General features: G+C 42.8%; 1 protein-coding gene across 4 annotated transcripts; it reads right to left on the reverse strand.

Moving 5' to 3' along the window:
• Positions 1–1,890: 1,890 nt before the first annotated feature.
• Positions 1,891–7,827, reverse strand: LOC121707510 (solute carrier family 45 member 3). 4 transcript variants are annotated; one of them, XM_042090147.1, is made up of 6 exons: positions 7,377–7,827; positions 6,624–6,873; positions 5,222–5,681; positions 3,507–4,301; positions 2,926–3,191; positions 1,891–2,498 (listed from the first exon to the last, which is right to left on the reverse strand). In XM_042090147.1, the coding sequence occupies exons 3-6, from the start codon at positions 5,361–5,363 to the stop codon at positions 2,151–2,153; spliced, it is 1,551 nt and encodes a 516-aa protein (XP_041946081.1). In that variant the 5' UTR covers positions 5,364–5,681; positions 6,624–6,873; positions 7,377–7,827; the 3' UTR covers positions 1,891–2,150. The 4 variants fall into 4 exon arrangements, with proteins under 4 accessions (XP_041946081.1, XP_041946080.1, XP_041946079.1 ...); XM_042090146.1 differs by having other exon boundaries at positions 7,201–7,827; XM_042090145.1 differs by having other exon boundaries at positions 1,891–2,063; positions 2,144–2,498; positions 6,624–7,827.
• Positions 7,828–12,462: the final 4,635 nt, after the last annotated feature.

Here is a 12,462-nt window from a genome sequence, read left to right on the forward strand (position 1 = left end):
TGCCCCTGACCATCCGTTTCTGATCGCCAAAATAGGGCCCTAGTGTCTAAAGGACCAGGTGCATAGGATTTATGTTCAGTGCAAGACAATATAAATATGATTAAGTTCAAAATGAATAATGAGAAATGAGTCTGCAGTGAATAAAGGGTAGACAACAAAACAGCTATCCATGAACCTTTATTCCTTGTTGATTGGTCATGATGACACATTGTAAACATGTATTTATTTGTGAGATGCTTTATCCAAATCCACTGTAAGGTAGAGTATATAAGCAAAAACACAACAAAACACCTTACTGAAAGAGAAAAAAAACAACTTAGGAGAAAGAAAGTTAAGACAGTCAGTACGGTATTGCTATAGTCTAGTGGTGAGATAATAAGGTTAGACAGGTAGGACTTGCATTAAATGAAGAATAGCTAATCTACCTAGAAACCTAAATGTGAATGACAGTAGGCTCAACCCTTTTCTTGCATTAAAATAAACAACTGTAAACAACACAGTTTAGTGTTTGGATGGCACACAGGGGAAATTACTATAATTGCAAATAGTAGTTTGACAGTATCACTGTACAAATGGCTAGGCTCACACATTCTCATGAGTTAAAAACTGACAATATATCAACCCCTCCTCTTAAGTGACTCAACAGAAATGAGTCAAAAACAGATTTTGCGGAAGGAAGTTGATATCATATCCTGGAACCAGAAATATATCAAGTATTCCCAAGCATTAATATTGTACTTCCTTTAGATTTTTTTCAGCAACCTGGACAGCAGGATAGATGACTGGCACCTGGCGAAACTTGTGTGGTCTCCAAGTAGTCTTGCGGGGTCAGAAGTACTGGGTGGAGTCAATACAAGGACATTTTGGGACTAGAAACATGTTAAAAGTAAATAGTGATAACAAGAGGGCATAGTGGCTAAGGAGCTGAGCTAGCATGCAGTAGCCTGAAAAGTTGTGGGTTAAATTCCCAGCTGCCACCATTGTGTGGTGCAATTCAAGACATATGAGCATGACACTTCACCCAAAGTTTCTCTGAGGAAAATTACCCTTATAATAATTTACATAATAAGTCACTTTGGATAAAAGTGTCAGCCAAATAAATAAGTGAGTAAGTAAATGTTATGTCTACAGGCTTTTTTTCTAAGATCCACCACTAACCACATATTTTCAGTCCTCCGACATTTCAAATGCGAAAACTGATCTTACCCACATTTACTCCACTTATCACAAGACCTGTATATCTGGCTAGCTGGAGTGCAGTTATCCACACAAGGAGCTATGTTACTTCTACCTTCATAAACCTTCGCCATCACGATAGCAATATATTAGCAATATAACAACATTTTGTTTCAGAATATTCCAACCCCTGACACAGTTTATACAAGATATACAAATAAATAAAATAAATACTAAGGGGTTAATTTATATTAGGACTTTGCATTAATATTTCTCATAATATACATTTGACCCTATGTTCCCTTCTCCCACTTGACTCCATTTAACCCTTTTTTGACCTAACCTTTGAACTCCAATACCAGACAGTCGAAATTGTAAACAATACACTAAAACATTCACTTTGGGTTAGAAAATCTGCTTTGGTTGCTGAAGAATATTTACCTGTTTTTTGTATTATCACTATTTACTTTTGGTAGAATGAAGGGTATATTTTGGTTTTCAGAAAAAATGTATAGCCCTACCGACCCCACCCCCTATATAGAAAATCTTATAAAACATTTCCCAAATATTCATCATATATGACATACTTCAAAAAGTCAACATGTCGGCCCCAGCCGTGGCGCAACTGGCTGGCGCAACTGGCTGGGGCACCTGCACCGTACGCCGGTGACCCAGGTTCGATTCCTGCCCTGTGGTCCTTTCCAGATCCCACCCCAACTCTCTCTCCCACTCACTTCCTGTCACTCTCCACTATCCTGTCGCATTAAAGGCATAAAAAAAAAAGTCAACATGTCTAGGTTACTCTATACGCAGATAATCTTTCTCAAAGATCCCTTTGATTGTTCAAAAGCTTTCAGTTCAGGGCTGCAGAGGCCTGATTTTACAGTTCGGTAACATTCCTTTTCTAAACGTCCCCTCCTATATTTTCCTCCTAAAATATTTTGCCCTGAAGAAATTTGCTTTCAGCCATTGCATTACTGAAGCAGCTCCATGTCCCTCCGGTCAAAGACGATCCGCGATGAGACCCCCACCGCCAGCAGACTGAGGGCACAGGAGCTGGCCATGTAGGCGTTCACGTTGTGGGTGAGCTGAACCAGTGAACCCATGAGTAGGGAGGGCACAACCTGGGAGAGCAGGTACGCACTGTCCAGCAGCGCCAGGTCCAGACACATCCCTCTAGAGGAGCTGGGGTGCTCCATCTCTGGCTTGGGTAGGTGGAGGATACAAGCTGATGGACAGGGCCCCCCCAGATGTTCGTTTTGTGTGGAAGAGGTGTCTTTGCTAGTGGTTGAATGTTTTCTCACAGTGCTAGGGAAGAACACCTGCAAAACACATATGAACAGTTTACTTCCAAGTCTGTAAAAGAAAACATTGATAAAATTCTCTTTTTGTGATGTTGACATAATGGGTAAATACTATTACGTTATTTATTGTCTAAGGGTCACTGTCATGGGTTACATTTGTCACTCTAAGACAAATTGAACATAATTTACTGTGTAGGTTATCCCTAATTGATGTACAACAATACTAACTTATATCACATGCTATTAAGCTGACATAGTATTTTGAGAACAACAGTGTTTACTGACAATGACAGTCATAACTAGGCTACTGCATCTGCAATAATATGTTTATGACATGTTTATATAAGTCTTATGAAGGAACAGGTTTAGTAAAAAGCTGGTAATCCATAAGCTACTTGACAGTGTAAATCTGTAGATGCGTTTGAGAGTTCTGGAGAGAGCTCACCTGTTTGTTGGAGTGATATAGACAGATGAGGGTATATGGCAGCACCTGCAGAGTGCAGAAGGTGAAGCCGGTGGCCGCGGCCATGGTGGTGACCAGGATGGTGCTGTGGGAGAGGGTCATGACAGCCGTGCTGAGAGTCAGTGTTCCCACGCTGCACAGCAGGAGCACCTTGGGGCCCAGGCGCGCCAGCAGGCGCTCCATCAGCAGCGAGCAGCACACCGCTGTCAGACACTGTAGGAACAGGCCGAGGCTGGCCATTCGCACACCTGTAGCCAACACACATCCACACACACAGACACAATGTAGACATGTATAGCCATAGAGACAAACACACACACACACACACACACACACACAGACACATAGACATGTGTAAACAATCACACAGACACATACACGCTCACACACAAACACACACACACGTATAAACACATGTATAAACAAACACCCACCCACACACACACACTGGCACCACATGACATATACACATACTGAGCTGTTACTGCTACCACACCTATTAAGTCTACATCTTGATGTGTTATAACAGTTAAGGAGTAGAGCCAACAGAGTGTCCAACTGACCTTCTTCAAAAAGCAGCTTCCGTTTGGACCCAGGCACGGCACTGGGCTGGCCGTGGTACAACCTCTCACCCACAAAGTCTGTGTAGAAGAGCAAGAAGCTCTCCAGGGCCATCCAGCTGCAGAGGTCAGCCAGGAAGAGCCGGCGGAGGACCCTGGGCATGCCCTGGTACATCTGGTAGGACTGTGGCAGCATGGCTAGCAGGCGGGCCGCGGCCCCACACAGGCGCAGCGGCATCAGCCAGCTGCAGCAGCGGTTGAGCCTCCTGCATTTCCTGACCCCGCTCTCCTCCCCACTGGCCGTCGACTCCTCCGAGATCATGGCCGTGCTGAGCATGCAGCCCAGGAAGATGAGGGTGAGCAGCATGTAGATGAAGGCCTCCTGGCTGCCCAGGTAGAGGGAGGCCACACCGTCCTTCCAGTTGACAGCGGGCAGCAGGTAGCCCAGGCAGCCACCCAGGCTGAGCAGCAGGGAGAAGGTGGTGAAGGCCGAGCGGCTCTCCTGCTCACCGGGGAACAGGTCGCTGACCAGTGCCTCCAGCGGTGTGAAGCAGGCCTGGCCACAGAACTGCAGCAGGATGATGCCCAGCACCAGCAGCCCCACCTCCAGCCAGCGGGGGCGCTGGAGAGCCAACAGGGAGGCCAGCGAAGTGGCGTGCGGGATAAGCACCAGCGACAGCAGCACGCCCATGCTCAGGGCCCAAATGAAGGGCCGGCGCCGGCCAAAGCGACCCTTCCAGCTGTCGCTGGCCGAGCCAATTAGGGGGACAAAAATGAGACCAAGCACGGGCCCCACACCTACGGGAACAGACATGATGAGCATTTAGCTGTTATGGCCATAAAGGTTAGGTTAGATTACAGGCAGGGTGAGCAAACGCAGCTAATGTCTTTGCCTAGCTGCAAGGAAACTGGCTCATACAGCACTTATACCAAGGCTGGGCAGTTGGGTTGTTTGTTTTGTTTCTATTGTACTCTGACTCACTTATACGTTGCTGTAGATATCAGTTGTTGCCAAGTAAGTACATAAATACAGAAGTGTCCTCAACACTGCTGGCTACTACAGTTAGTCTGACCCATAAAAGTAAGTTAGATTGTGAGCCAAAGTATATATGGAAATGTCTGTGGGAAAAATACACCACCTTTTAACTGGAATCATAAACCCACACTTGTAATGGGCAGATGTCATTTTACTGCTCCATATTCCAAATGTTTAATGTGGCCAATAGCATCAGATATTTGCTTAGCTCCAGAATGACCCATAACACCTGTCACTATAGGGACAAGAGGAGTGACCAAAGATAATACATTACATTACAGTAATACTGCAGTGTCCCCCCCCCCCTCCTTTTCCTTGTTCCTCCTACACATCAATGTGCCCAGTTACTTTTTTGAGAAAGCCCTAAAGTAACCCTGTCTCTCTAACATGTACTTTTGTACTCCATGAGAACTCCATTTGGTAAAACAAATTATATGTTTTTAAGTCGTTTTTTCTCTTTCCTTTTTCCTTCTTTCATTCTCTCTCTCTCTCTCTCTCTCTCTCTCTCTCTCTCTCTCTTTATAGCAGTAACATTATTGCCAAAGCTCAATTTACACATAGAAAGACAAATATGTTAAGTTGCAAATATGTTAAGTCTCTTTCTTTCTTTCTTTCTTTCTTTCTTTCTTTCTTTCTTTCTTTTCTTCATTCTCTCTCCCTCTCTCTCTCTCTCCATACTCACCCAATACCATGGTCATGTAGCGCTCCTCCACCCCAGCCTCCAGCAGGAGCGGGGGGATGTAGATGGTGCCCACCGCCAGACACACCTCCAGCCCACATGTCATCATGTTCACCAGGAGCAGCAGGCAGAGGTGGCTGCGCATGGTCACAGCACTCGCCCCCCTCCGGGCCTCTCCCTCTCCCGGCCCCAGCTGCCAAACTTCCTGTTTGCTCCTCACTGGGGCGAGACCCAGGGACAAGTCTGTCTGTGCACTGCTGCTGCTGCTGCCACTGCTGCTGGTGGTTCAGAGAACTGAGAGGAGAGCTGGTGAATTCCTTGACAGTAACATAGATGGTGATTTCCCATGATGCCCTAGCTGAACTCTACCAAGAGGAGCTAAGGGGGCTTTTCAGGCACAGTAGGGCCATGACTGTTCGTGGCTTTAAGCGTCTCACTCTCTTCCGTGTTTACAGATCAACTCCTGCAGAAGTACAAAGCAAGACAAGACGAACAATGTCAATTTCTTTGCTGAATGCCTTAGAGTGACATTTTTTGAGGTTACTTGACAAACCTGTTCTACATCACTACCCATCCCAAATATTTTTAAATGCCATCCCTAATGTGATTGTAAAACCATGCACAAAAACACATATGTGAATACAAAGGGGCTACAACTATGAGGAGGAGCCTGCAACAAAAGGCAACTTCTACACCTGTAGCCAGGGATGGTCTAAGGCAAACATGTGAAGATCAAACTTACATGAATTAGCTTCTGTTAAGAGGTCACTCATACGCCTTTTCTCACAGTGTGTAAGTTCATTGTGATTAACAAAAAAAATGGACACACAGACACACTGAAGAAATTATCTGGTCCAATGACAAAACTGCTACAGTGGACCTCATATCTCTCATCAGCCAATGAGACACTATTTACTTGACCGTGTGTGGCTTCATTTGAAGTCAACGTGCTGTATAAGGAAAAAGGATTTCTTGTTTGCACAGTGACCAGCACTGCTGTAAAAGAGGAGCTGTTAGCCCCACAGACTTGGCTAGAGGTGATTATTAATTTACTAAATTAAACACCAACTTACTAAACCAGTACATATAATAAATGTAAAACACCTGTCACATTCATACACATCCAAAGCTGACTGACATTCAGCCAGTAATCAGAAAGTGAACATAAAAGACAAAAAGTCAAGTTATATATGACTTGATTCATGGACCACTAATACACAATATACAGAGAACAATATTAGATTCATGTCCTGATAAATTCACATCACAATTGATGAAGCTTTCCGGCATTCAGGAACTAAAAGTAACTTTAACTGTGCCTGTTATCTATCATCAACGACACATCTGAGCAACATACAAGAATGACCAAGTAACACTGTATCAACAACAAGTGGGAAATGCTTACTTGGCTTTTCCACAACTCCATCAGTCCAGCAGAAGGGAAGTCTTCAGAATGTCTGGCTTTGCCCCTAGAAGCCAATTCAGCATGTGTGTAACCTATGATGACCAGCATCATGTTTAGTACTTACGGAGCCGGGTGGGGTGGGGGGTGCATCCTGGAAGGGGTGGGACTGTGGACCTGATGAATGTCAACGTGAATCCATACTTTGCGCAGGTTTCAAACAGGCTTTTCATCATTTTTTCCAAGACTTCCCCTGAGGGGAGAATGACAGAGGTGAACCAGTCAGGTAGCTATCTCACCTATCAGTGTGAGAGAGGTGGAGCTCCTGTGGGTGGATCTGATGACGTCCAGATCCGAGCCATTACCTCGGTTTGTTAACTTTGACTCCAGTCTATACACAGACATAGCTTAATCCAAGCCAGACTGAGATCAGTTTCTTTAGCTGTTTGATTGAAATCACTATCTGGATTTGATTCACAAACAAGGAAGGAAACTCAAGGTTCCAATGCTGAAACTCAAGGTTCTAATCTGTTAAGAAATTCACCAAATATTCTCATTAGCTTTCAAAGCACACAAACACCTCTGATAAAAAAAAAAAAATGTTGATGTCCACACCACCCCTTTACGTCTATTCCTTTGAAACGGCCAACAATCCCTTGACCAAGTTGGTACCTATTCTCACACCTTGATATCTTGGTTTGAAAATCAACATAACTAAAAACATAAACAAAAAAAGTTACTTTGGTAAAATTTCACCTGTCACCAGAGTATTCCAGTACAGAGGACTGGCAAGGCAAAGTAAGAATACAAAGGAAATGCAGTCTTCAGGAAATGACAACTTGGAAATGAGTTCCTAGTCTTCCGCTTCAAGCTGATTGCACAACAGAGGCGTGTATCATGACTAATCATTACAAAAACAAACACCACAATTCTTGTGAATTCAACTGAACACAGTTGTCTATTAATCCCACAGAATCTGAGATCCTCTGCCTATAGCAACCTTGGTGGCATCAGTTTGATAAATGTATCTTTAAGTTATGTTTTTGCTGAGCAACAGCTTTTTTATAGTAACTAAGTAGTCATCACTGTTTCATATATGTCGCTTTGGTATATGCAATCAGAACCTTATGTTTTCTGATGGCCTTGTTAGCAAATATTTGTATCACCAAACAGTGAATCAGTTTCTACACTGCGACAAAGTTCTGCAGCTGAGGGCATAATCTTGACACACCAGCAGTTGATCAAATCATGAATTTCAATGAAAACAAGTTAAATCCATTCTGTACCTAACACAATCATCGTTGGCTTTGTGGTCTGTATCAATGAAATTAAAACACCCAACGTGTTAAAAATGGATTTGAGCTATGACATTACCTTGCGATTAATTCCTTCCTCCAACATTTAAAAATGAAACTGATTGAATTTGTGTGCCAAAAAAGGAACTTGCTTTCAAGTTAACTCATGGGTGTGGATGGCCACACAAATGTGCTATGCAGTTCAACTGTCGAATTTAGTTTTGCCAAATTCTTTGCTTTCTGCTTTCTTGTTTCTGTGGCTTCAGTGCATTCAGTACATTCTCAATATGCACTATTATACATGTTATACATTCATAAACATTCATTCATACATTCATATACATGTACTATATACATTATTCATGTTATACAGCCGTTGGGGCAGCCGTGGCCTACTGGTTAAGGCTTCGGACTTGTAACCGGAGGGTTGCCGGTTCGAACTCTGACCAGTAGGAATGGCTGAAAGGCCCTTGAGCAAGGCACCTAACCCCTCACTGCTCCCCGAGCACCGCTGTAGCAGGCAGCTCACTGCGTCGGGATTAGTGTGTGCTTCACCTCACTGTGTGCTGAGTGTGTTTCACTAATTCACAGATTGGGATAAAGAGACCAAATTTCCCTCACAGGATCAAAAGAGTATATATACTTATACTTTCATATAGATTCATTCATGCATTCATATAGATGTACTGTACATCCTTGACCCCTGAAATACTGAACTGCAAACTGCATATCAATATACAATACAATTATATGAATTCATAATAGGATTACAGGGAATTTAACAAACAAAAATATTATTTTCGAAAAATGTGTTTGAGTCAGGTTCAAAAGCATTGGGGTAACATGTTCAAGTAACGTAACAAAACCTGTTGGCCTCTTCAGCCAAAACAGCCACATCCACACATTTTCACCTGACCTCAATAAACTGCACTCAGATGCAACAAAGCTGTGGTTGCTATTCTATTTCTGCCAACTTTAAACTGAGGGAAAGCCCAGTTCTCTATCTTCAGCGTGCCTGTATACTTAGTGCATGTTATCAAGAAATTATATCATGAAAATATTTTTGAAAATATTGTTGACATTTATTTGCGCTTTTGTAAGACTTGTGTGTTAATTAGAATTCAATATTCATTTCCTGTTCTCAAATGTGTTTGCTAGCATGGTCTATTCATGTATACTAAATTGAAGCAACCATAGTTTGTTTAAGTATAAGATTAGATTAATAAGCTATCTTTCAAGACAGTAATCGCAATACGTATACCCCGCCCCCACCCAAAACCAGGGGTGGACAGTAACTAAGTACATTTACTTGATTGCTGTACTTAAGTATGATTTTTGAGTATCTGTACTTTACTTGAGTATTAATATTTTTGGAAACTTGTGACTTTTACTCCACAACATTTGAAAGACAAATACTGTACTTTTGACTCCACTACATTTTAAATATGAGCATGAAGTATTTGTTACTTTTAACCACATTTAAGTCCATCCACATTTTTTTTAAACACATTTGAGATCATTTTGAAGATTCTTCATCAGAACATCCTCCTGTTTTCAATTGAGACTTGAAACGTGGTCTGGTGTTAACCATGTTATCCTAGCCTGGCGGGCCATCCTATATCATTGAAATGTATAGTCTGGAATCGAACCATTCACCTTGCTTAATCCAAGGGGCGGGCTGAGAATTGTCTTTAAAACTGCCTAGGCATGCAATAGGCCAGCGCTACGACCATATCCGTATCCGGTCGGCAAAACGGCAAATACATCCTTCTTCGAAAGTAATGACTTAAGTGCATTGTGTTGCTCAACTTTCAAAGAAAAGCACAAGTCCAACTCCTCCAAAGTTGACGCCAATGCCGATTCAAACAACCGCTCTTCGTTCGCCATAGCCACCTTCCTTGTTGTTCACAGTCGCAGGACTGTCGTTATCCTGTTAAGCCCGCCTTAAGACTTTAACAAAATAGAGCGCTGTGATTGAATAACATCCACGGTGTTTGATACTAGACGTTCAGGCTGAGCAAATTAATTTGCCGCCGCTAGGGTGCGTCTAGATTTCTAGGCTAATGTTATCCTCCATCTTCCTCCAGATGCATCATCTGACATTCACCACATAACTCGATCTTTATCGTACATCATTAAGCGATAAATAATCTACTCAAAATTGAGTTATCTGGTTTTGTATTCAGCAGTTAAAATGTTTTTAGATTTGTGAACAGAGAATGAATAATGATTTAATTAAATTATATCATTGCATCCATTTGAATAGTTGCAATGTTATGAAAATAAGTAAAATGTGTGCGTACGTGCATGTTTGTGTCGAGTTGTATTTAGACGAGTTGTAATGATAATCATTTTTTAGTAAAAGTTGGGAACAGAACTTTTTATCATAATTAAGGTGTGCTGAATTCAACTTAGCCCTGTTCCCAAGCTGAATTTTGAGTTTTTTACCATCTAATTAGCATAAACAAAATGGCTGCCAAAATGGCGATTTTTGGCACTTTCTTTGGCGGGCATCATTACACCATGTACATAAATTCATATTGTTTATTGTCTGCACATCTCACAAATCTCCCTTGGGCAATAGATCAAAGGTACAGGTTGTGATAAAATGATCAGGCTGTGATAAAATGCTAATTACCTTTAGCTATTAGCATACATTTAACATTTAGCTATTTCAGCTGTGCCAAAACAGTTGTACTTTTTGATGACTTGACCTCGCGTTGATCTCTAAATCCCCCTGCAACAACAATGTCTTCACGTTCCTTCACAATTTTCTCAACGCGGTGCAGTACACGGACTGTCAGACAGGTTGTGGAAGGTTGTGATGTAGGCTACCTATTCCAAAGATCTGGTCCAATCTTTTGGCACTAGCAGAAAATAAAGCAGAACTGGCACAGTTCTTATCGGGGGAACTGTGTTGGCAGGCACCTAAGGATTTTATACATTGACTTAAAGTGCAAATCATACCAAACGATGATCATGGAGGGTCTTTGTAAAGCACCATGAATTGCTGAAGAATTTGAGCATTGGTGAGCTCACAGAGGAAACGATCAAATCTTCAGAAACATTTGTCTGCTGAAGGTACAATGTGCGCAGAACAGACCCTGTTGATGCAGCACGGCATTTATTGTTTCCCAAGATGGGGAACCCAAAGGCTATGGCCCCAACAAGAGAGGCACTCACATTTTCATTTCATGAGAGTACACTATCAAACAACGATGAGAGAGAAATGCCCATTGCCCCACACCTAAGCTCCCTACACCTTCTGGTATGGCAACCGCTCTTCCTTCGACTGGAAAGCACTGCAGAGGGTGGTGAAAACTGCCAATCACATCATCGGTTCCTCACTCCCCTTCATCGAGGCCATCCAGGGCAAGCAATGGTCACGTAAGGCGTGCAGCATCATCAAAGACTGTTCTCACCCCAACCAGACTGTTCACCTCACTCCCCTACGGGAGGCGTTACAGGTCTCTCCGCACCTGAACCAGCAGGTTCAGAGGAAGCTTCTTCCCTGTGGCTGTCACCCTACTGATCTCTAGCTCTGCACCCTGGTGACAACCAACCAACTAAGCCCCCCCACCCGATGCCTCCTTGCCTGTGGTGCCTGTGGCCATGGCAACTTTGACAGGGACAACTAAGGCAGACAATCAAGGCTGCTCCCCCACCCAAGCCTCCTTGGCTGTGCCTGTTATAGTGTCCACGACTATGGCAACCCTGACAGGGACAACAAGGCATGGGCGTAGATTTAGGGTGGGACGCTAAGGACTAGTCCTAATCAAAATTTTAAGATGACAAAATTGTCCCCACCAATATTTTAGCGAACTTATTTGTACTGCTGATCATTCCGACAGCCAGCACGACAATACAAGAAACGTCAGGGTTATCTGACACGCAGGCTACACGCATGGAGAATGCCAATGCACAGGCTACTTTGGCAGTCAAGCGAGCAGGTGTGTCAACGACAACGGTAAGTTACCAGGGCTGTCTGCCAATACATACCCCATAAAAGGCCAAAGTAAAACATTTTGATATGATTTTGATTTGATATTGCCCTTCAGCATGTACATGTTTGCCCCTTTTTGTGGTTTGTAGATCAGCTATGCCACCCAAGAAGAAAGGGGACATACAAAGCTAAGTAGAGTCTAAGTAGGCAAACTAGCCATACAAACTGGCGACTAGTAACCAGGCTTTCAAATTCGGATTTTAGCCTACTGTGTAAAATAACATTAGCTGTTAGGATTACCTAGGATATCGTCACAGCTAAACCTAGCTTCTGCAATCTTTCAACCAAAGTCGGGGTTGCCAACTTTGGGTGTTTGGCTGGAGTGAGATTTTGTGAAGTCATAGTGCGTGTGCGTTAAATTTTTCCCTAAACCTAATTTTAAAAATGTCTGTCCCGTGACTTTTTTGCTATGTACAGTATAATCCCTGATTTATGTTTTTTAAAAAAAAACTAATAGAATGGAAAAGTTTCTTCAAAATGTACAATTAAATTATTGATTGCACTTGAAAACAACACCACTGTTTTAACCCCGTTGGCATGGAAG

Source organism: Alosa sapidissima, chromosome 4 (genome assembly GCF_018492685.1).
Source record: "Alosa sapidissima isolate fAloSap1 chromosome 4, fAloSap1.pri, whole genome shotgun sequence".
In the NCBI taxonomy this organism is placed as follows: domain Eukaryota; kingdom Metazoa; phylum Chordata; class Actinopteri; order Clupeiformes; family Clupeidae; genus Alosa; species Alosa sapidissima.

Coding starts and splice junctions, on each gene's coding strand:
- LOC121707510 (XM_042090147.1), bottom strand. CDS start 5,363: ATGCGCAGCCACCTCTGCCTGCTGCTCCTGGTGAACATGATGACATGT. Junction 4,302..5,221: donor CTACATGACCATGGTATTGG/GTGAGTATGGAG, acceptor CTGTTCCCGTAG/GTGTGGGGCCCGTGCTTGGT. Junction 2,499..2,925: donor TATATCACTCCAACAAACAG/GTGAGCTCTCTC, acceptor TGTGTTTTGCAG/GTGTTCTTCCCTAGCACTGT.